The sequence below is a fragment of the Glandiceps talaboti genome, chromosome 8 (assembly GCF_964340395.1).
Source record: "Glandiceps talaboti chromosome 8, keGlaTala1.1, whole genome shotgun sequence".
Classification (NCBI taxonomy): domain Eukaryota; kingdom Metazoa; phylum Hemichordata; class Enteropneusta; family Spengelidae; genus Glandiceps; species Glandiceps talaboti.
Genome location: NC_135556.1, coordinates 18735659 through 18760542, shown reverse-complemented (window position 1 = coordinate 18760542; position 24884 = coordinate 18735659). Strand labels below are relative to the sequence as shown.

General features: G+C 37.0%; 1 protein-coding gene across 1 annotated transcript in view; it reads left to right on the top strand.

Annotated features, from left to right (window-relative positions):
• The first annotated feature begins 8268 nt into the window (after nt 1-8268).
• LOC144439293 (protein dachsous-like) overlaps nt 8269-24884 on the top strand; it is a 59803-nt gene continuing 43187 nt past the window's right edge. The window contains exon 1 of the mRNA XM_078128572.1: nt 8269-10017. Coding sequence (XP_077984698.1) covers nt 8269-10017 — 1749 coding nt within the window. The remainder of the gene's footprint in view (nt 10018-24884) is intronic.

Genomic DNA, 24884 nt, shown 5'->3' with positions numbered 1-24884 from the left:
CTACTCTATAAGAAGTGTAATGACAGCCTCTACTCTTTAATCTAAGTGGAATAACAGCCTCTACTCTATAATATAAGTGTAATGACAGTCTCTATAATATAAGTGGAAAGAATTACGTCGATTAATCTATAATATAAACAGGATGACCACGGATACTATATTACGACATTTAAAGCAGGCTGATAGCATAGAGGTCAACTCTCCACGTTTTTTTTTATAGAGTAGAGCATTCCTGTAGCTCCTCTACGAGTCACTGTTTACTACTTCATTCAGGGAATCACTCAGTCGAGAGGTACTTTCACTCGGAATCACTGCACATTGACCAACGTAACAGGGTACTGGATGCAATAAGGTTTATTTCGTAGCTTAATACTTGTAAATTTCAAGCCCAGAGATAAGAATCAAGATATCTGATCTCATCCACGTGAAGGTAGGAAGGACTTCAAACCTAAATGGAGAGAACAAGCTATGGCAAGAGAGATGAAGCTCTAGCTTAGCAAGAGTTGAAGAGATGAAGCTCTAGCACCATAAAATGTAACACATATAGCACAGAAACTGAGTGTTTTCACATATGCAAAACACATGAAAAATGTTCGTGTTATAAGTCATTCCAAGACTCCTGATTGGATTAAATCTCAACCCGCTTTATGTACCTGTATATCTCTGACATGGAACTTATTAATACTAATTTATTTTTTTAGAGAAGTGTCTCATTAATGCTTGATATCATCCGCTACCGGCAGCCACACTTTATTACAAGTTTACTGAAATGGAGTTAATTTATCACTTTCTCTTGTACTTTATCAGCTGTTCCAGGTCACATGGTCAGAACAATCAAAAGTCATTGTATTGTACATTATCAGCTGTTCCAGGTCATATGGTCAAAACAATAACAAATCGTATAGTTAAAACAATAACAAGTCATTTTGTTATCATCAAAACAGTGGATTTAAGATTATTACGTAACTTTTGGTTTTCAGTATGTTTTGAACTCTTCTGATATTTATTGTTGACAACAGTGTATGTGACTGTGTATCATGCCACTTAATTTGTAATAGAGCAGACTGCCATTCCACTTCCATTCCACTTTCGTTATAGAGTAGAGGCTGTGAATCCACGTTCTAATTATAGGTGCCACTCACATTACAGAGCAGGCTGTTATTCCACCGTAGAGGGTGTCATTCCACTTTATCATTGTAGTAAAGGTTGATATTCGACTTTGTTCAGAGTAGCTTCAGTAATTAAAAAAGGGGGGACCAAGGAATTAGGGCCTAAGGTGGGTCACTTTTTACTTTTACTATTTTTTTTATCTAACTGCATTTGGCATGATCCTACCACTGCCACTGGTTCCAAATCCTACTACATCCCAACACTGTTTCCAATGTAAAGTAATATCGTAACATATCGGTGAACTGCAGTGAATTAATTGTTAGTTGTGATGTGAGGAGAGGAGCGGCTCTCACATTAGTGAAGGGGAACAACGACGACGTGGCAAGATATTTGGGATAATGTGGTTGAGTGGAGATGTTAGCCTTGGTCTGAGGTTGTCATCAGGTGTGCGCTAATCTAGTCTTTAAAGTTCTGGACTCAGCTCAGCCAATTAGATCCAAACGCAGGCATTGATTTTATACATAATGGGAAACAACAAATGCCTATAGATACTAAATGTGGTGGGATCTTACTACTGAAAAAATTCCTGTCTGTGATGGGATTCGAACTCATGACCTCCTGACTATAAATTTGGGGCTCTTAACAACTATGCCACAATGGGTCATATTTGAAATATTTGAACAGGAGGAGGGTCATATATTAAAGAAAGGAAATTTAGGGAGGGTCTCGTTTTAGCACAACGGAGTATAGGGGGAGTGTCAAATTTTCTGCCACAGACCGGGCTTGATTTCTCCCGGTCCACTCCCTTGTAATTACTGAAGGCTCATAAATGCATTCGTTTGCTGTCAGCTACCATTCGTTTTAGCTCAGACCACTTTAGTAACACCCTATTTTCGAAATTTGTGTTAAATCAAGGGCATGGGGCAACAATTCTAGTGTCTATCAACAGAGGAATAACATCAGTAAAGACAAATAAATATAAAACGACACGATCACAGGTAGTTACCAAAGGTAACAAAAGTTCCGTCACGGTACGATGATAAATGCTTGAAGAACGACCGGCAAGGTACTCTAAGGTGACTCCAAACTCATGGCTTTTAGATAATAGACATGGGGAAATACAGTCTACGTTGTGTTTTCTCAAACAATGTGAAACTACATGTATATAATTTCAATACACACAGAAATGTAATGTACTTGATTGTGTCGCTTTCGGCTAAGACGCACCACGGTATGCAGCTCTGACTGTATGATGTAAGCAGATTGACTAGCGCCCCATACGGCCGTAACCTCGACTTCTGCTTTTTTTATTCATGTACCGCCTATCATGCCTATTACTACTAATATTAGTATTAGGCGGTGTGCAACGACTGAAATCTTGGCTAACGTCCAACAAAGCTTCAGAACGTATTATGCGCGAAAATGCATTCAGTAATAACAACTTGAACGTGAAGGGGAGGGGGGGGGGGGGTTATAGGGGATGGGTCATATTTCGGGGAGGGTAATATTTTAAAGAAAGAAAATTAGGAACGGGTCACATTTTACTTTGGTTCATTGTATTATCTAACTTGTATTGTATATTTGGTGTCACCAAAGTACACTCTGATTTTGACATCCCATGACTACTGCCTGTTCCAGATGTCCCAGATTTGCAACATCCCACCACTGCCACAGTTGTACCGTAATATCAGAACAGATCTAGAACACATCAGTCGAATCACTGCTGACAACCATGCAGTGAATAAATTATTAGTTGTGCTGTGGGGAGTGGATCTCACAGGGGTTGAAAGGAGAAACACTGTCACAGTGGTAAGATAACTCATGAGGCGATGTTTACCTGGGTCCTGGCAATGTCGTTAGAGCACCCATCTAGTCTCTGGGAGTTCTTGCCTTAAATCAATGCAGTTCCATCATATAAATTCAATGTGGTGTTAGTAACGGGAAACAACGAATGCCTGGTCAATGTGGTGGCAGCGGTGGAATCGAACCTTACCATTGATTCCGAGACTCGTGTCCATTTTCCTGTCTGACAAAAATTTAAGCTATAGAATGGTTATATTAAAAGTAAACTTTCCCAACATATTGACGCATATTTGAGGTATTAAAGTTCTTGACCCGCTGTAGAATGTCACTGAATGGAGAACAAACATCTATAGAAAGTTAACAAACATCTATAGAAAGTTAACAAACATCTATAGGAATATATGTACCAAAGTACGCTCCATTTAGTGATCCCATACATAGCTTACACTATTCTCAACACATTATGGTGTGATGTATCATTATTGCACTAATTATTTGATTTATCATGGAATTATATTTATGATTTCATGGTATGATGGATTTGGTTATGTCTCTGGGCTCACTTTTTTCGTTCTTTATTTGAATAAAACAAATTAAAAACACACACAACTGTGTTCTTTGTGGGAAACTTAAAACTTTGGTGAGTGATTGCAAAACAGTCAGGTGATGAATACTTATAAGCCCAGGGATGACTAGTAACTTTGGGAAAATATTGGGGTCAACATTTTCCTTTAAACATATAAGAGTGAAAAACAAACTCAAAAACATTTGAAGATCATGAAACTGAAAAAATCTGGTACATGTCTATTGGTATGATTGATCCTCGATCTTTCATTGCTGTTTTTTTTTAGTCTGAGCTGTCTATATGTTACATCTTATCTCTTCAAGAAAGGGAGTGGGGTTGATAAAAGCATACTAAATCAAGTACATGCCATTACTTTGTTTTTTGTCTCTCCATTGCTCGTTTAAAGAGGAGGGGAAAATTGTACACTGTAAGGCAAAATAACATGAAATTTACATGTACATATCCGAATAGTCTATATCTGTATATGACGATCATCATTATAATAATTATATATATGGAAAGTTTCCGATTAATGTAACAATTAAAAATCCGTATCGCTCGATTCTGGCATTTCGAATTCGTTGTTCAGGGGTACGGGTGATCTTCGTCCCAAAGTATGCGGATTGGGGAAGATAGTGGTAACATATCGTCACTGTTGAGACTATATTACAATATTCGCACACAGTGCATTCCATATATTATGTATGTTGTAGAATTCGTGTGTGTAGTCCTCACATTACTGTACTACTGGAAGTTAAGAAGTGATGATATCGTAATAAAGTGCTTTCGTTGCTCCTCATATTCCGACAACATAGCAACAGAATGTGCAAATCATTGAAGATATAAATAGTTTCGATTGCAAAAGTGAAATGTAACGACAGTTAAGTGGGTGAACAACCACTAAGGACACTCGCACTTAATTCTGTTTCCCGATGTAACACCTTTGAAATGATGAATCGGTCGCTCAAAAACAAACACACGCACTCACACACGCACATAAACAAACAGACAAACAAGCAAACAAAAACTATTCAACATTTAAAGTAACAATGTGTACAGTGTTGACGATATTTTCAATTCCTAATCATATTTTAACATTTTGAATTACGTAAATTAAAGTCAGTAGGAAAATTGAACAGTTTGTTTGACTACGGTTCCAAAATGTTAGCAATAAACGATATTTTTTTTGCTGACATACGAAGTGTGAGGCCATTATTGAACAAATATATAGGCAGGTCGGGTCACGAGGACATAGAATTAAGTACGGCCGTCCCAATGCTCAATGGTGTAAAAATTCACAGCATTTTGTAAATACACCCTGTAGGGAACTGAACCTGTTACGGTACTACGGTTGCATTAATAAGTACTTCATCACACAAGTTGTTCATTGTTGTGTCATTACCCTCTCCACGTACCTCGGGTGCTACATGACTCTCTTATTCTCAGTCGGGAAGAGAAGATAACTGTGAACAATCAAACCATTTAAAGTTTTCTTTTGCATTGATGATGTTTATCCGACTTCAAGTACAGACATTATATAATGATTGTTTCGGACTTTACGAAGGTCTTCAAAATATAGCCTGGGTCAGCAAATTACCGGATTTGCCCAAAGCGACACACTTAATTGTTATTATTATTTCAGATTAAATTGAAACAATTTGAAGTTAATTTCCACCCGTGTCAATTTCACGGAACTTGTACATTTGTAATAACAATGTGACGATTTCTGAAAGAGGGCGCCCTACTTTCCTGGCAACTCGATCGTCAGTTCAGGGAGTGTCACTAGCGTGCAACAGGTGTCCACTGTATAAATTATAAGGAGAGTGGTCTCCCTTTTCAATCCAAGGAATTTATTGGATCTTGTTTAAAATTCAGTTTATTGGTGAATATTATGTTATATAAAGAAAAATGTTGAGGGACAAAAATAAAAGCCAAGCTGTTCCGGTTTAATAGGACATCATGCAATCAAATCTGATGGGGTAAAGAATATTAGTCCCTACATGGGTGGAGGGGTCTATGGGTGAAGAGATCCGGTTTCTTTATATAGGCGTTCGGGCTCTATTTCCTTCGTTTACTGTCGTTTCGTTCGTTTTCGATTTTAACGTTCCAAGAGTGAGCACCGTCTTCACAAACCTGACCCGGTAACCTAACAGTTTGAAGAAGACGCTCACCCCCGGAACAATAAATTAAAAGCTACAATAAACGAAAGAAATCGAGATATCAATTTTGAATCAGATTTGAGCCAGTGAACTATATATATACTATATCTCTATATCATGACAGGTTCTAAAAATATCCACCTTACTCGTCATATTTGATTCATAACGTGATCATTATGATCGTATATTATGGTTTATTACTCTCTTAACTCACAGAGAAATAAAAAAAATGGAGGTAAGCTTGGGAGCGGGAGTATACAAAACGGAACAGTCGTTTTCAGTTCATAAATACGATATTCATATAGATTAACTTTATCTTCCGTAGTTTGACCTAAATATGTGGATCTATATACCTAAAGGACCGACTAAGCGATGTGCAACTCGCATGGATTCAGTTTACTTTAGTATTGCATTTTGATTCTTGGTGAATTTACTAATTACAATGTGAATAAAACATATCATCACCTCCAAAAAATAACGCATATTTTAGTAGGTGACTAATTTAAAGTGCATGTTTTATTCATGGTAACACACTGGAGAGTGAAAACACGTTAACACCAGCATATGAACTAAAATCCACGGGATTCCAATTTCTATTCATTAATACACTGTTCAAAACGCTACCGGTTCCTTTGAATTACCCCTTCCTTGTACAGTGCCAATAGAAATCCAAGGGGGTAAGCCATCGGACGATGAAAGAACATTTTGGCACTTTCTCAGCTACTTCACGACTGCGTTCCTCTGATCTTCCGACTTTCCAAAGGCGACGCTCAACAAAACGGTTATTGCTGCATACAATTTCAGACGCTTTTCTGTCACCATCAGGCGTTTTCATCGTAACCGTAAGAAGACAATGAAATAAAATATACACATTCTGGTCTATTTTGTTTTTTTTATTACTTATTTTAGCAAATGTGATAAATTTTACATCATAGTTTAGTCTTAAAACTCAAAATTCAAAACTTACACTGTACTTTAGGTTTACAAGTGAGAATACTGCAAGGTTTTTGAAATGTTGGATTTTGATAAGCAAAATATCACAAAAGTGTAAGAAAATAAAAACTCACACCAGACAGTGTTTGAAGAATAGATTGTCGCAAGTCGTGTTTTGTTCTCCATGATGATGATAATAAGTTGTCTAGTTAGTTGTCTAAACTAAGTTTATAATGTTCTTTCCGACCCCGGATACATAAATACGTAGATCCTAAATACCCTCCTATAAATTTCGATATGTAAATTTCACAATCAATTTCATAAATCAACAACACCGATATATATATACAGGAGCAGATAACTTGCCTCGAAGATTGAGAAAATCGTAACAAAAGCAAACATTTATGCATTGCAATACATTTAATACTGGAGACCAGTTTGTTTTTTGTCATCTTCAATTTGAACCAAAGTTTATTTAGAACGCTTTATCGTTTCGTGAGATAAGATCTAGGCATTTGGCTGGGAAACTTGACATCAACTACACTGGAATAAACCATGAATAAACACACTCTGATTGAAATTTGAAATTTATGAAATTGCTCACGAGAATTCGGTTATTAGCATTACACAGGCCTATAGTTTGCGACCAGTATCCAAGCAAACGTGTCAAAAGGTATGGATTAAACTTTCCTCACTGCTAACTTTTTTTTATATTATCATTTGACACGTGAAAAGAGTTCACAAGTAAGCGATCATGCAGGAATGCAAGCGACAAAGGGTTGCCTATATCTCTACCATTCCTATGCTTTGTTTGTCCCTTTTCACAAAAGAACGCCATTATTCATTCAAATGACAATAGATATGTATATTGAATATGCAAAAGCACGTTCACACATACGTTTCTGACGAGCTGTCTCAAACTATAAGTTAACTTTTAAGCACTTTTTTCCTTGATTCCCTGAAATTTATAGCAACGTGGGTTTAACTACATGTAAGTACTGCATGTAGGTGCTTTTAGTTTTACTTTGCGGCTAGATAATGGCGTTGTTCCTGATCTATATTTCTAATTCTCCCAAACTATTGGTCACGTGACTAGTACTACAGTATTTGCGCCCCCTGCGTCGCTTCATGTTAAACTTCGATCTTGCCAAAGTGGTTACGAAGTGAGGTCGTCTGTCAGAAACCACTACCGTCTACTACTTTTTTGTGTCGTTTACTTCGGCGACAGTTACAGGACAGGCACAAGAATCACGGATTAAGACCATGATGTGAGTAAATTGCCCGATTGCGGGTTTGTTTTGGAGATTTACCAGAAGTTGGGTACTTCGTTCCTACCGTCGGTGTCAACATGAGAAGTTCAAAAGGGCTTACCGAAGTGAATACAAACACAAAGCAGTTGTAAAACAACTACTACACTGTACACCCACTGCAACGTTACTTCAGCAACACCGCGAAATCTTATCTGCAGAACGGAATATGCACCCTGAAGAAGCGATTCAGTATGTTTTTTTGTGTGGAAACAATGACAGTAGTGAGGAAATAGCGAGAGACTGAACATACCTTGTGTAGTTTGAAGTACGTACATACGTACGTACGATCGATCGTGTGGCCCGTCGTCAGCTGGCTGGACCAGCATTACCGATACCAGCGTATGCATTAAGTTGTGAATGCCCGACTTGCAGCCACAAATAATCGACGATGAAGCCCCCAAGTTCTACTTCGAAACGTTGGAGAGGTTCAGCCATTATGTGGCTAATATTTTGCCTTACATTTTTACATATAACGAAAGCTCAAACTCCTACGGATTTGTTGTACGCAGTAACGGAGGGCCAGCCGCCCAATACGTTTGTTGGTCATATCACAGACGATAGCGGCATCGAGGGACCCTTTTTCATCTCCCCAGAAACAGATTCAGTTTTAACCGATTTACTAATAGATTCTATGGGAGAAATTAGAACTAAAGTAATGCTTAACAGAGAAATGAGCGGTTCGTATGACTTCTTAGCAATAACTATGGCGAGTGAAATCGTAAACGTAAAAGTGGTCGTGGTAGATGCGAACGACAACCCACCACGCTTCCCTCACCCAGTGTCTTACATAGAAATTTCCGAATCATCACCGATAGGTTCGAAAAGGACGATCGACGAAGCTCGTGACAATGATGTGGGTATTTTTAACACACAGAGATACGAAATTGTGTCAGGAAACGTTGAAAATGCCTTTCGGTTAGATTATCGGGAGGGTAGAGATCATGTTTTATACCTTGATTTGATCGTGAACAACGATTTGGACAGAGAAACAGTACCTCGATACGAACTACTCATCCACGCAGTCGATGGTGGCGACCCACCTAAAACTGGCACCACAGTCATCAATATTACAATCTCAGACACAAATGATAATCAGCCTGATTTTGATCCTAGTCGATACTCAAAAAATATCCCAGAAGATGCTGTTGTTGGGACAAGTATTTTACAGGTGTATGCCACAGACAAAGATGAAGGCAGCAATGGAGCAGTTAGTTTTGATATCAATAGAAGACAAAGTGACCCAGATGAAATGTTTAGAATAGACTCACTTACTGGAATTTTATACTTGAACAAGGAATTAAACTATGAGGACAACCGACTATATGAACTGATCATCGAAGCCAAAGATAATGGCACGTATCCTGAAAAAAGCACAGCATTTGTGACGGTCAATGTGATAAATGTGAATGAAAACCCACCAGAAATCACTGTGCTTTTCCTCAATGGTGGAACTGCGGAAGTTTCAGAGAAAGCCAGACCAGGAGAGTATGTGGCTAGGATTACAGTTGTTGATCCTGATGAGGGAGAACTTACAAATGCCAATGTCTCACTGACGGGTGGGGGTGGATTTTTTGGTATAGAGATGGTTGATAATATCATATATTTGGTGTGTGTTGCCATGCCATTGGATAGAGAAGAACAAGAGGTGTATGAAATGACAATTGTAGCCGGTGACCATGGTCTTCCACCTTTATTTTCTGAGCTGGCTTTAACAATCTATGTGACTGATGAAAATGACAACGCACCATATTTTGATCAAAGTGTCTACTATGCATCTGTGAATGAGGTAGCTGAGGCAGGGACATCAGTGTTTTGGTTACAGGGAAGTGATGAGGATGATGGCATAAATGCTGCTATCACATATCAGATTATTCATGTTCCAAACTCTTTCTCAAATTGGTTCCAAATCAATGCCGTCTCGGGACTTATCACTACAGCAACAAGAATAGACAGAGAAACCAAACCGTCGGTATCATTACATATCATGGCTGAAGATGGTGGAGTTCCTCCTCTTGCTACTAATGTGACTGTGATTGTGGAGATACAGGACGTAAATGACAATGAACCAAGTTTTGATAATTCCTTCTACAATGCAAGTGTCAGCGAGGATGTCATTCCTGGATATTGTGTTCTACAGGTAGGTAGTCTCCCTAAAAGGAGAAAATGTACCCTGCATGATGGCAGAGTGGATTTGTCATATTATGGGTGTAAAACATTTTGTTCCTTTTTCAGATTTGAGTAATTTCGACATGAAGAGTTCTTGCATACATGTAGAAACTACTCAAAACTGTTTGTAAAGTGTAATTTAATAATAAGGGTACACCAGGTGATTAATCTTTTTTAATATTATGACCCGTTTGGATGGACACGTTCCTCTGGTCAAATTCCTTCGTAACTATATTTACATTTCTAGCCGAGAATGTTGATATGAGACTCATGTGCACGCACCAACATACATAGAACCAACCAACAGGTGTGAGGTGGCCAGTTACTCTGATTTGTATTGCTCCTCAAGACCCCTGTTACTACATCCAAAAATGTCTACTGTAAACTCACACTGAAGTAGGTGATAGGGAGAGAGTTAGGTTCTGTCTTTAATCTATGTATGGCAGCTTAGGAATGGCAGTTGGGGTAAAAAAAACACATGGATATCTCTGTAGATAATATGTACATGTTGTCAGGTAGTGTGCCAACTTGTCAGCATCGTCAGATGTACTGATAAATACTAAAGTGGGTGGCTGAAAATTTATAGTCGTTGATGAAAGACTGGGTATGAATATAGGAGACATACATTGTTATCGGGGTCTGTCCAAAATGCTGTCCCTGGAATGCTTTGTGCTCCAGGCGGGTTGAAGTCACAGGGACTTGCCTAGCATAGTGACAAGCCGTAAGTCTCCAGAAAGTAATATGAATGGCTTTATTATGGAAATGACCAACTTGGTACGTTAATAGATACTGAAGCAAACAGATATAGGAAGTTACTAAACTTTGGACTGTTAGATAAAAATTGTCAGTTGAAATGCATTCAGACAGTTTTGTGCTGTGATTTAAGGTGAACCACTCACGGTGAGGATACTACAGAGTTCCCATTCAATTATTGAGACATCTTGGTAAAAACTTTGGTACAGAGAAATAGTTGAAGATAAGTTGTGTGTGTTTAGATTGAGAGAAAAATAGTCGATGGAATTAGAAGAGAAATGGGGATTTCTAAATTATTTTATACATGTTAGAACTGGTCAATAATGAAGATAAGGTAAACTTTATTTAATGAAAGGTATCTTAGGTGTTGCTGTTATTATTGCGATCAACAAGTTGTAATAGGTTAGAGTTTTGACTGCCCACTAGTAAATCATCAACATTGACAGGTAATAGCAAACATACCACTGTCTGTGGACATCACAAACTGTAAGCACACTTCTATCAACTGAGAGCTTAAATGTAAATCAGGATGACTGGACAAATTTATTTTCTACAAATATCACATAGTTTATTTTCAAAATGATACATAAATATTGTGTTGTTTGTGTAGCTAAAGTCATCTGGCAGTCCTGGCTGTTTATATTGCAGCCATGGAAGTAAAACCCCAATGGTTCAACTGAGGTGTGTTTGTTGAAAACAGAATGGCAGGCAAAGTACAGAATTAATCATGCTGTAGTAAACTAAACAAGGCTTTAGTTTCCAAATGTGTCTTGCTTGATCTTCTGGTATTCATCTGATGTTTGACCAACATGTGTGTAAAAATTTATGTCTAGATCACACTTTGACCTGCATAAGGATTATGTCTTGTCCAGACCAATAAGTTACAGGTGTGAAATACCTAGCCACTATATTCAGGTGATTCTAAAATCTTGCCAATAAAAGTTTGAGTTTTAATGTACATGCTTGGTTTTGAACAGAATTGATGAGATTTTGCCATTAACTGAATATGTTATAAAGAAAGAGTTTGAAATTAGTATTACACTAATCACCTATAAACTTGTTTTGTACAGAAATTCACAATTTAATATGGTACTTTTTATTGCTAAAATAAAACCTTTAAGAGAGACTCTGCAGCTATTAGAGGTATTTAATTCTAAAAAAAATGTTGTTGCAAACCAGAGGACAAAAGAGGTTGGTCAATTTGGATTAGGGTTGTTTTGTACAGTATGATGTATTCTGGTCTAAATTATCACACTAAATTTGATGTTTTTCGTGAAGTGTGGCAGAAGCTGTAGTGTAACTCATGGAAGTGTTTACCCCACAAATTGGAAGCCTTGTTGTGTTGTAAAAAAAGTTGTAATCGTGAAATAAATGAGTGGAATAATAGCCAGCTTGCCTGCATAAAAAGAAAAGTAAGTTGTGAAAGACAAACAATTTCAACAGAACAACCATGCTTTCATCAATCCTGACACAATAGGGAGTAGGGAAACAGGAATGGTTGGATCCTACAATTACTTGCGAAAGCAAACAGTCAAAATGTTTCACCCATCTTTCAGCTGACTGCACCTTTTGTTCCAAATTAGTGAGAGTGTTGAAGTGTGCACCTTAGTCTAACACAAAACTATTGAAAAGATTGTATTTTTGGATGTTTGTAACCCATGATTTAACTTGATCCTTCTTTAATGATCACATTTTAATAGAGAAATAGACTTTTTACACTAAAAGCCAAGGTTCACAGGTATTTGGCAAAAAACAGCTTTGTATCTAGACACAAATCAAATGTACTAATAGAAGGGGTGTGTCAGCACACACAAACTGTGAAATTTTGACTCATGGTGTGACATTCTTGTCTTTGAACTTGAGTGAGACATCCTCAATAAAATTGTCAAGGATTTGAAAGCTAAAGTGTCAATGAAAACTTGGCTTCTATGTAAAACAAATTAATGGTGGAATTTCAGTTGACAGACTCATCCCAGTTTTCACTTTTTTATCTGTAATACAGTAACAAACTAGGAATTCCTTCTTGTCTATGCTGTTCTTGTTTCCTCACAATAAATTGATCATGCCACCCAGACACCATGGAAAAAATGTTCAAACATTGTCCATTGTCCATTCCAATGAGGTTAAGTTGTGTCAGTAGCGTAGAAAAGCCTCTCTTTTGTTCTGAACATTTTTTTCCGCTTTACAAGGATGTAATGTATTGGAAGTCCTGTGTATATTTACTTTTCTGCATCTCTGCTAGGTTGTTGTGCCATGAAAGGTATTGATTTTGGGTCTCCTACCTTAGTAGTTTATCGTGTAATGGCCACCATAGAATTAACCTGGGTGCATGTTCGTTTGACTAACGTGAATACAGCGACCATTTTTCATTCTCGTTTCTTTGTAACATATTTGTTTTATACATGACAGGGCGATAAAAGGCTAGTTAGTCGATGATTTTGTCAGGTCAGAACTAGTAAAGGGCAAGAGAGTTAATCTGAAATTCTCTAATGAAGTCAGCAACACCTGTACTAATGAAGGCATGCCATCGGAGTATGATGTGGACTGACTGTTTGGTACAAGTGTTGTTGTCCGCCATTGTTGTTTTTGCCATGATGCATGTCTTTTCACATACCATCAGTCAATTGTAGTTCAGGTTGCAAATCATTATTGTACCCTGGAGGATCAACTTACTCCCTAAAGAGACGGAATTTGACATCATTTTGTGTAACACAAGGCAACAACAGATTGTAGAAATGCATAATAAGCATTTAATTGCATAAAGCAAACTTCTACATTGTGATAATATGTAGAAACTATAACACAAGTATCATGTTATATCCTTCAAGTGAAACAACAACAAGAAAACAACGAGAGCGTAAATCACTGATGAATTACACTGCCGTCTACAAACTAATAAAGTTAAAAACAGGGAAGTTTCTTAGTATTTCAACCAAAATAGTTACAGCAACAGATTTGTCCACAAAATCCACAGGTAGTAAAGAATTTGAAAGGTGAACCCACCAAACTGAAAAATCTGGACTAATATTCATTTACTTGTTTGTTTGTTTGTAGTGTGATTCATCAGTGATAATTTGTTTTCATACCATTTTTGTGTCAGTTGGGTTGCTTTTTTTGAAACAAGTTTCTTTGTTGTTTTTCTGGGAGTGTACCTGTATGCACCAGGTCTTAGGAAGACAAAACTGTTTATCGATCTGTTAGGGTGCAAGTCAACACAATTATTGATTTCTTCAAATACCTTTCTGGTTATCATACGTTAATGTATTCAAGTCCAAATTCTATGCATACAAAGGGGTGTTAGCCCAGCTTTCGTACTCTAAGATGATCACAGACTGGTCAGGCATTGTTCTTGTTATTAAACGTATTGAAAATAGGGCAAGCTCGTTGATGCAAAAAATGGTCAACATTTGAATTCCCTTTTTTTTTGAAACTTTAATATTCCTCTGACTGTTTCTGTGAGCATGAATTTATAGATTAAAAAAAAAATATTCTGAAAAGATTAAAATTTTGAGTTTATTTAAAAAAAGTAGTTTTGAGTGGTAGTGGTGGAGGAGTTTCATGTTACTGTCAGTTTTAGGATTATGAGGAATCATACCCATTGTGTCGGCGTGTCTTTGTCCTGTATAGTTATGAAAATATCTTTCAACAATTCATATTAATACATTAATTGAAAAGCTGACAAAGAAAGAATGTAACTTTATAAGAGATAAAAGAAATTGCCGCCTAATGTTCTCACGGGTAATGATTGCGTTGAAAGTTAAAAAAATTAGCAGGTTGAAATAAGTCAGAAATAGAATCATAGGTTATGTCACAACATGACTAATCATGTAAGACAATCAGAGATACTGGTAGAAATGGTCATAAAAAAACGCTGGAATTCTAAACTTTCAAATTCTTTTGTGCTTTCCAATAATCTTGTATAGGATTATCTGTCAGATTGAAATTCAAGCACCTGATAGATGTCTGTAATAAAATTTGATGACTTTTTTTGTGTGGCTCTTATCAAGCTTTGTCTTAACGCAATGACAATTCGAAAAAACCTCCATAAAAGTTGACAGGAAATATGCTTTTGACAAAGACAATGATGAAGCCTGTTTTATCGTACTTGAAAAAGGTGACTCTCGGGACTAATGAAATGTGACAAAGACAGTGGACGTGTCAGGAGAATAGCTTTCCATTTTTGGATTGGGACGTGGGTAGACAGTAGGGGGAGAGAATGGAATCTGATTATAACCATGGTATGGCTGCCAAGTGATGTATATATGGGTACTTCACTGTGAATAGTTTCCCCAATTGGTTATTCAGCTCTTACCAGATGTTATTCTTGATATTGTTATAAGATAATTGAAGTTGACACCAGACCAATCAAAGCGGAAAACAAGGGTTGTGGTATTTGTAATCAGTTACATATTTCATCAGTTCCTAATAATACCAGTAGAATGTACTTCCTTACTTCCTTCCGAAGTCCCCAACTTCAGTGTAGTCCAAAGTGTAGTCAAGTGAGTGAATCGTGTGTTTGTGCAGGGTTTCTATTGTCAGGTAGATAGTATCTCCCCATCTAAGAGTACTTTTTGAAGCCCTACACAAGTTGGGTCAAGGGCAGGAAGAGGGTGTGAAGCCCAGGGGGTAGGGGATAGATGAAATCCTAAACAAACATTGGCCACTTTGTTGGGCAGTGTGAATAACACTAATTATCAGGCCCCAGTTATACTGGGTCTGGCTTTGAATATAAAGCATGACTTTGTAATGGGTTATGACAGCATAATAACATAAACAACAGCTGTAATAGTTGCCCCCTGGCCATGTCTGTGAATTATATAAAAGCGTTATCAGGAATATTATTGTTCAGTAATCATTACCCAGTAGGGTTTTTTTTTAACTGAATGTTGTGTTCCTTGTTTTGTTTCTTTTAAATAATTAAGTCAGAATTATGGTGAAGAATAGGCCATAATCATGTACCTTGTTGGCCATATTGAAATCTAAAAGGTTTCCTGCTGTGTGTGTAGCTACATCAGTATTATGTATTGTATTGTTCATTTGTGGAGAAATACAACTAGATTCATTTTCTGAAAAATCTGTCTCTCAGCTTGAAATAGATACACTTTTAGACACAGAAGTAGAAATACTCTCACACTTGTACATAATCTCTGTAACAAGGTTATAATAACTACATTAGACTATTGTGTTAGCCTTGGGAAGGCCAGACTAAATTGGCACGATTTGCAAAACCAGTCCTGCTATGTGTCAAGTCTTGTTAATTCAGATAAGGGTAACAGCTGAAGGGGGTGTGAGTAAAAAGACCCAAGTACATGCATACATGTATATGCACTTCCTTTCTTCTCTACCACCTACAGACTGTTTATTTGTATTAGTCATAAAGTGTTATGAGTTTACTTAAGCTAAAATGCTAATTTGATCTGTTGGATGATAAAATGCGAGATAAATTTGGATGTGTGGATGTATATTACCCAGTTAAAAGTCAAGATTGTTTAGTTGTAAACTATTTGAAGGGTCAAAGTACTGGTCTAAGAGGGTCTGGTTTGTCTCTCCTACTTTTTATTATGGTTGAGTAATGAGACACGATGCTAGAAATATGGGTTTGGAGGAAAATTTTTAAATAGATGAGTATGATCATCCTCTAAAAATGTAAGAATAAGGAGAAAATACCAAAAATGGTCATGTAAAAGAACCACACTTTGTGAGAGAATAAAACAGCTGACACTTACTTGTTATAAATGGTTGGTTGCACTTAGCCAGTTTTCAATATATATCGGATGTACACAAAGTGTAATTTTATTATTTGATTTGAAAGTCTCGACATAAAAGATTTGAACTTTGATGAATTGTGAAAGTGCAAAAACTATAAGAAGGGGACATTTTGTTGGGTTTTGTTGCCCTTATCTCTTAGTCTAAAAATGGACTACTGTCATGACATACAACAGATAAGGAATGTGATTTTCACCTTTACTCTCTACTTGCCAGTTTATTTAAACCCTTTAACAAAATCAGTGTTGCTAAGGGACGGAAGCAGGTAAATTCTGCCTGAGCTCCCCACCAAAATTATGTACAGTGTATTGGAAACTATGCCAGTTTATGCATATTCCCCCTTTCTCTTACTGGGGGTTCCCCAACCTTAGCAAAAACATTGAACATATTCAGTGTAAACTTTGCAATCTGGAAGTTAATGAAGTAGGAAAGGTCAAGATTTTATTTTTTAGCATTGTGTTTGGACTGTAGTCTACTACTATTTCCATAGCATGGTTTATAGAAAAGTATTTTAGATTCAAAGTCTGACCAAACCTCTCTGACTAGATAGCTGGTGTGTTGATTTGTCCTAATCATGGTGGACTCAAGAGAAGTGAATCTTCTGACTCTAACCATGGCTTTAGAATACTAACTGCTGTCAGATATGGATGGATGGAGAAATTGGCATTGTTTTCAGAAAATTGAACTTGATGGTTGAGAGAACAGGCAGTGGTGTAGAACATGCTGAATAAACTGAACAAGTTTTGGGTGATGCAGGTGTGGATAGATACAGAACAGAAAAATATAACGAGAAACACTAAGATCAACAAACATGTTTCATTAGAAAGTACTTCCATTTAATGGGAGGAATATGCTGAGAATAAAGTTGGGTCAGGGTTTAGACAAACTTTGTAAGTAGATAGCGTAATTCAGACCACTTGGGTGCCAAAAATCTATGGTATGTTTTTTAACACATGGCCAGTCTATACATTGGTTGATTAGTCATCCAGTGTTGGAAGAAATCCGAGGTAAAAACTAATTTCATTGGTGGTCAAATTTTTCGGTGGGGGTCAGAGGTCAATGTGTTTTGCCGAAGAGATTGAAATCTTAGACGACACTGCACAGGAACAGTTGTATAGGTTATGAGAGGTGTCAGGGAATAGTAATTAGTGAATGGCTGTAAATATGATGTATTGTCATACATGTAGTCTTGAATAGGGTTCTTTGAAGGGACTACCATGAATCATGAACCTTAGAGATTAGTAGTATAGCACCGGTTTACAAAATGTTCTAAATACATGCCTATAAGGTTGCATTTTAATAATAGGCTACGTATTTTATGCTCCATAGCACACAAGGGGTGTTCACATTTCTTTTGTACCCAGTAGTTTGCTGTTATGACCTTATATCAATGTTTAGTAGTTTTGCCGATTGTAAAGGAAGTAAGGCTTCGGCTTCCGTGTGGTTAATTCAGTAGAAAAAAGTCAGTGTTGTTTTCATTGGCAATAACATGTAGTCGGAGCCATCATTTGGTATATTAGCATTCTTGTGCTTCAGTAGCCAGTTTCACAAGGATGTGTCTCAAGTCAACTGAGTAGTCATTTGCATAAGTTGTAAACTATACCCTGCGTAGAACGGGACAGCTTTGTAACTAATACTTAAGTATGCAGAGTCTTTTGTATTGCGTAGTTGGAAAAAAGAATGGCCGATTAGGTCGATCACATCAATTCAATCAGGTGGAAGGGTAAAGACAAGAAAAAGTGTTTTCCAATTTACATATATCAGCAAACTGTGTTTCATTTTTGGACAATTGTTTACCCATAATTAGGATTATTTACTAATGATGTATTTTTGACAAGTAGGTACCTAACATTGTTGGACAAGGAGTAGTGGTACTAGAATGGTGCAGGGTTGTGGGCAAGCGTTGTCAGGTGTGCTACCATTGTTCAAATTAATCAGACTGGTACAGGGCAAACAGCATATAAATAATCACTGGTTAGAGAACAAACTATACACCCAAGTGTGACACACAAAGTAAGAATAAGTTGCACAGCAAAGAGAACTGAATTCATCACCCAAATATGTTGGCATTGAATTGGTCGTGATTTGGTGACAAAAATTACATTAGAAACTGTAGGTAAGCATGCGTGGCAAAGATCGTTATATACTCTCCAGTAGTCCATGTGTAACAACCTTTGTAATTTTAGGTAACATCAAAAAGTAACCCAATCTCATTACTTTATTGTGGTTTCTCTACACCTCTGTTTTTAATATTTTCCAAATCAGCAACCCCACCTGGGATGTTTTCCACACCATTCTCCCTCCATTTGGAATTAGCTGAAAAACAAAGGTGTGAACGGTTGTTAGTAAACTGTTGCTTGAATAGTTGGTGTCATGAAAAGCTAACAACCCTGTTGGCAGTCTTTGTCCCCATCTAAAAAAAGTTCCAGTTTGTGAATGCTGACCCTCGGCGGGTGGTACAGTTTACTTATGTCAAAATCTTTCCTTTGTAAATTCCACTGCTGGCCTCGGTAGTAATCCCCCAATGAACTTAGCTGCTAAGAGAAAACCCAAATATGAATTCATAGTATAAAATAAGAGGTATTATATAGTTGGGAAGTTACTATCATAAGCAAGGTCAAGTTGATGTAGTATTCATTGGATTAAGAAATGAAGAGGGACTCTTAGAACTGACGCTGTGTAGAGCGACAGAAATCCCTAACCCTATCAATGTATTATGTAGAGTTCACAGTCCAGTAGACTAAACTGGGGGTTGATATATCAATGTCAGAGAGATATTTGTGTCACAAATGTACATGAATAACATTAGGCTCTTGAGTCCTTACATTATTTCACAAATATTGGTTCTCTTAGTGATAAGGCGTGGAATTTAGTGCCAGGCAGAGTGGTTGATTTGAAGTTTGTTGTTGAATTAGTACATGGTTTCAGGTAGTGAGGTAAACTGAGCTAACTGTACAGTTTGAAATTTTGGTACCCACCTTTACTTTGTGTATTTCATGTGTACAAGAGAACTTGGAGGGTTTTCAATTGTTTGAATGTTTCATGTGTTGGGGGTAGTTTGTGTCGCCTTCCATGTCATCATCAAACAGTTGTGATAATACATGTACTGTAAGTACTGTTGTTTTGCTGACAGAAGTGGGGTTTTAAACTGAAAGGTCAGGTGCTCACCAACTTCAAGTACCGTCGATTCATCATATCTGACATATCTAGGACCTTTGTGAAGGAAAGTTTGGAAGGATGTCTAAATGAGAGTAAATGGTGCATTACATTCCGGCGTATGAAAAACAATGACTGTACAAAAGAATATATTGTATGCTTTGTAGCTGATGTTGTTTTAGTGTTCCACTGAAGAGAGTGTACAAATTCACACATATTCAGTTGTGAAGTTACTTCAAATTTTTAGGGATGAAATGAGATTTTTCTGTTATGTCTAGAGAGAGAGAGAGAGAGAGAGAGAGACAGTCATACAACCTTGAATGGGATACCTGAAATGCTATTGAGTTTTTTATGTTGGCAGAAAACAAACATTAGCTGTGTTGAGCCAGTAAAATACGACCCTATATAAGTCAAATGGCTGCCATAGCCATGTTTTATTTCCAAACTTCTTCAGCTGTTAGATTTAGTAGGAGTGAAGTGTTGAGTCTCTGCTGGCATGTTGTTAGGTCAGCTCACAAGGCAAAGGATCACATCCTGCTGTATCGTTGTTAATCAAAGGCAGAGGCAAAGAGGAATGTGACTGCAACTGGATACTTAATGTGAGAGACAAGACTCCAGTGATGGGTTACAACACTGTGACAGCCTTGTCACTATGTTGTAGGGGGGCATGTCAGGTCTAACTAACTCTGAACCCTGTACTTTTATAACCCTTTGCTCACTTCATAACTTCAATCAGTGTGTATACTTTACATCTCTTTGCCACTTCAGCATAAAAACTTGTTTGTATTATGATAACATAGTGACAAGAAGTTATTTCTGCAATTGGAAATATTTTCGATCTGTTGATACAAATAATTAAGATTGGGTGCCAGCTTCTTGTGTTACCCCCATCCTGCCTGAAATATACATGGTAAAAAGATAAGAGTAGCAATAGAGAGCGAAATTCAGTATTTAGGTAAATAAGCAGAGTTTTCTCTGATGTGTATGACGTGGAAGCAACTAGACATTATGTCCACTGGGTACCTTCCTAGCACGTAATTCATGCCAAAATTAGGATATCTGATTCCTAGGTTTAGATGTTGCATTCCTGTGTTTGTTCGGTTCATTCACTATGTAATAACCACCCATGCAATTTGATATCCTATTTTCGGTGTATGTATGTGTGTGTGCCGTAGTACCTATGTTAGGGAATTATTTCCAACCCACACACAAAAGCTAATTATGTGCCACATACCAACACAGGATTGTTGTTGCAGCGTTTTCAAAAAATTGTTGACATCAGGGTGATGAAAAATGATAATACATGTATATATAGGCAGCATTGGTGCAGGGTTGGGGCAGTTGTACTATAACACGAGATACAGAAAGTAAGCAAACAGGCATATTAACATAGACTCATCAAATTGATATGATATAACACACACTTCTTAAAATTGTCAATGTACAAATGGATTAATAACTGGAGGAATAACTTGGTACGATTGTGTTGTGGTTCAAAATGAGGTCTACTGATATACAGTCTGGAGATATGTTTTTTTCCAGACGAGCTGAAATTCAAAACAGTGTAACATAGCTTGCAGTGTAATCTACAGGTAGAAAGATATTTTGATGTGGAATTTCTGCGCTTTGGTTGATTGGACACCAAAGAGATAGAGAACAAGGTTTCCTTTGACCCCAGATTTCTAGCTTTTGTGTAATGTAAATTGATAGCCAGAGGAATTGGTGTGCCTGCCATTGTTTGCAGTGGCTGCAACATGTACATGGTTGACATGTAAATGAGGGAATGACGTAGACAGGTGAAAGGGAGAAAGCCAGAGATGTTCAGAAAAACATGGAAGACAGTGGGATTAGAGTTTACAGACAATACTTGGACACACGGTGAATAAAAAACATGAATGTTGCATCAGTGTCACTATGGCCACATTTATTTTAGTGCAATCAACCAAATAGAACTTACTATAAACTACTTAATTTTCAAAGGAAGAAATTTTCACTGCATATAACTGATGCCAAATTTGCTTGGTCATGTCCCCCAGTTTTGAGACAAGATGTAGACGAAATCATGATGGAACGTATTTTTTTGTGAGTCTTGGTTAAGCCCTAAAAAGTGACACCAATGAAAATAGTAGAACTACAACTTACAAATAAATAACAAAGTTACACATGCAAATTAAACATTTGCATTATCTGAAAGGTTAAAGTTCAAGTTATGCTATGCAAAATTATACCTGTATAATATTAATGGTTTGTAATGCATGTAATGATAAGGGAAGCTGAGTCCTCCAAATGTAGTGTGTGATGTCATAATTTATGTAACTTGGCCTTGGTTGTTATAAATGGTGTCATGGTATGGATATGTAGATAAGACCAATTTTAAAGTCAATACAACAAACATACATTTTAAAGAGTAAATTGTTGAGTTGTCTAGGAAGTACAATATAGGAATCATTGTAGACACTAACCAGTAGATTTGGAATGCTTTGACAGACAAAGGCATTGCTATTTATGAGGTGAAGTTCTCTTATCTTTACGTTGATTGATCGGGTGAAATGGTGGCCAGCAACTTGAAAATTACCAGGCTATTGCATGCCACAAGTAGAGAAATGACACTGAAATGTGTGAAAATCATGATTTTATAGAAGTGATTGGTAGATCAATTCAAGTGTTGTGTACTGTGTTTAGTACACTGTACTCAGGACTGTGCTTTGTTTGAAACTGGTAAAGTATGGGATCTCACTTGAACCCAGCTGTATGTGACAATTTTACTGGCTAATAAACATGGTCTGGCTGTCAGAGGTAGTTACAGTAAACACTGACAGTACTAAGGTCAAGAAATCAAAGTTTATAGGGGTAACAGATCTTGACGTTGTCATACAGGACTCATGACTCATCATCATACATATACACAAAAATAGACTGACAGAAATGTAGACTTTATGACGTGCAAGAGATCACAAACATACAGAATCAAAGATGTACATATGATATATTTGGATGACATACAGGGATGTACATCCATCCATATAAATACATACATAATGATACATGCGTGTGTGTGTGTATGCGTACATATGTAAGTATGTACATACATACATACATACATACATACATACATACATACATACACACATACATATACACACTACAAAAAATGGACATGTATATATATTTACACACACACACACACACACACACACACACACACACACACACACACACACACACACAAATCCGTATACATAGACACATTCAGTCAAATGCATACACAGACATGAACATAAATCCATATACAATTTTGGTAGACAAATACATGACCTTATGTGATTTACAGAACACACATACACACACACACACACAGACACACACACGCACACGCACACACAAATACTGACAGTGTCACTCAGACATACAACTGTACTGTATTGTCACGAAAACCCCACAGTATTACTACAATAGGAAAGTGTTAATACTGAGAACTGTGCGTGATAGGCATTACTTGGGAAGGTTAAACACATCATGACTAGATGCAGGACTTAAAACTTAGAATGTCATGACAAAGTCAGTACAAAAGAGAGCAGGAACTAAGGATTAAAACAAACAATTTTAGCAAGGTTAAGAAAAGTTTTCATTGACACTAACTCTATTACATGTATGTGTATTCAACAAACGTGTTTGTGGCCTGAGTCAATAAAAGCTGAATTTATCCATCAAGGTCTCCAGTAAATTGTAATCGTCGCTTTTAATTTGAGTTAATGAATAGATAATCTTGAGGTTAAAATCAGAATTTGAATAACTGAAAAGTCTTGTATTGTTATGATTTGAGTTTCATTGAACTGTAAAGAGAAAGAGTGTAGAAATAATAGGGTCTTTCTTACGCAATGTCTAAAGGTGTCATGAAAATGTCAAGTTGTGTAAAATTTTCTCTGTATGTGTTGAGGATGTAGTGATCTGTCTGGGCAAACAAGGCCACACTCTTGGCTGTGATTTCAAGTGGATCACCCACAGTATAGATAGTTTACCGACCCGTCGGAAATCATCAAACAAACACTGATACCTATAGAAAACAATACAGTTCTCAATAACTTGGAAGTGTACTAGAGATTCCATAAAAAAACGATGGAGTCGTTGACCGATTGAGTCTTTTACTTGGCTCACCAGGGGGGTTCAGGTATACATAGGGTTGTATGGCTCTACAATGGAAGACATATGAAGAAAGGTTAACAGAATGTACAAATGTATAGTACTGGAGGTCAGGGCTTTTCTAATCAGGGGGCGTCATCACAATAGTGAAAAAAATCAACAACAAAAATTACCTGCTGAGCTCTGTGTATAGGGGAGATGATTGAATTCATGTCGGCCATTACACAGAGGTAATGTGATGAAAACTTAACAATAGTGAAATATATACTGATCAGGGAAAGGGAAGAGAAGGGGCAGGGATGGGCTGGAAGAATACAACAATATGTATGAAAGGATAAGATACATCAGTCAGGAATTCTAACCTATATACAAAGGAAATTAGTTTTCATACAACGGTTGGTTCGCTGTAAAGACTACGAGAATGACGTAAAATGGAATGTATAATGGTACGGACATAAACTAGAAAGCGAATTGTTATGAGTAATTTCGTCGGTAGTTGACAGCCGAAGACAAATGTATTTTGTGCACATGTAGTTCTGATGGCAGACATCGACACTCAGATCAGCTGCCTTATTGTTGAGTCCATCAGAACCAGATGGGCTGGTATACCGATTGATGTGTTATGTATGATGACATGAGTTTTTAGCAAGGGTTGACTGCATTGCATAGTTACTGTGTTATATTCACAGATGAAGTGTGTACAGGCAGGAAATGAAAGAGTAAATGAAAGATTAGTGGAATAATGAAAACTATGCGGGCTTTAGTAACTAAACTTTATATACAGTGATTAGAGGGCTGATGCCTTATCTCAACTATACATGCTGGTACATGTATGTAACGTTGGGAAAAAGATGATGATCAAAATCATGACAAAATGATGTGATTTAAAACACTTCAGGTAACCATGTCTGTATATTGTCATCGACGCAATTTATTGGATGTTAAGGATACTAAAATTCAAAAACTATTATTAGAGTGTAGTTGAGAAAATAAAATGCCCTCAAAAAGTAAAATAAATTAGAA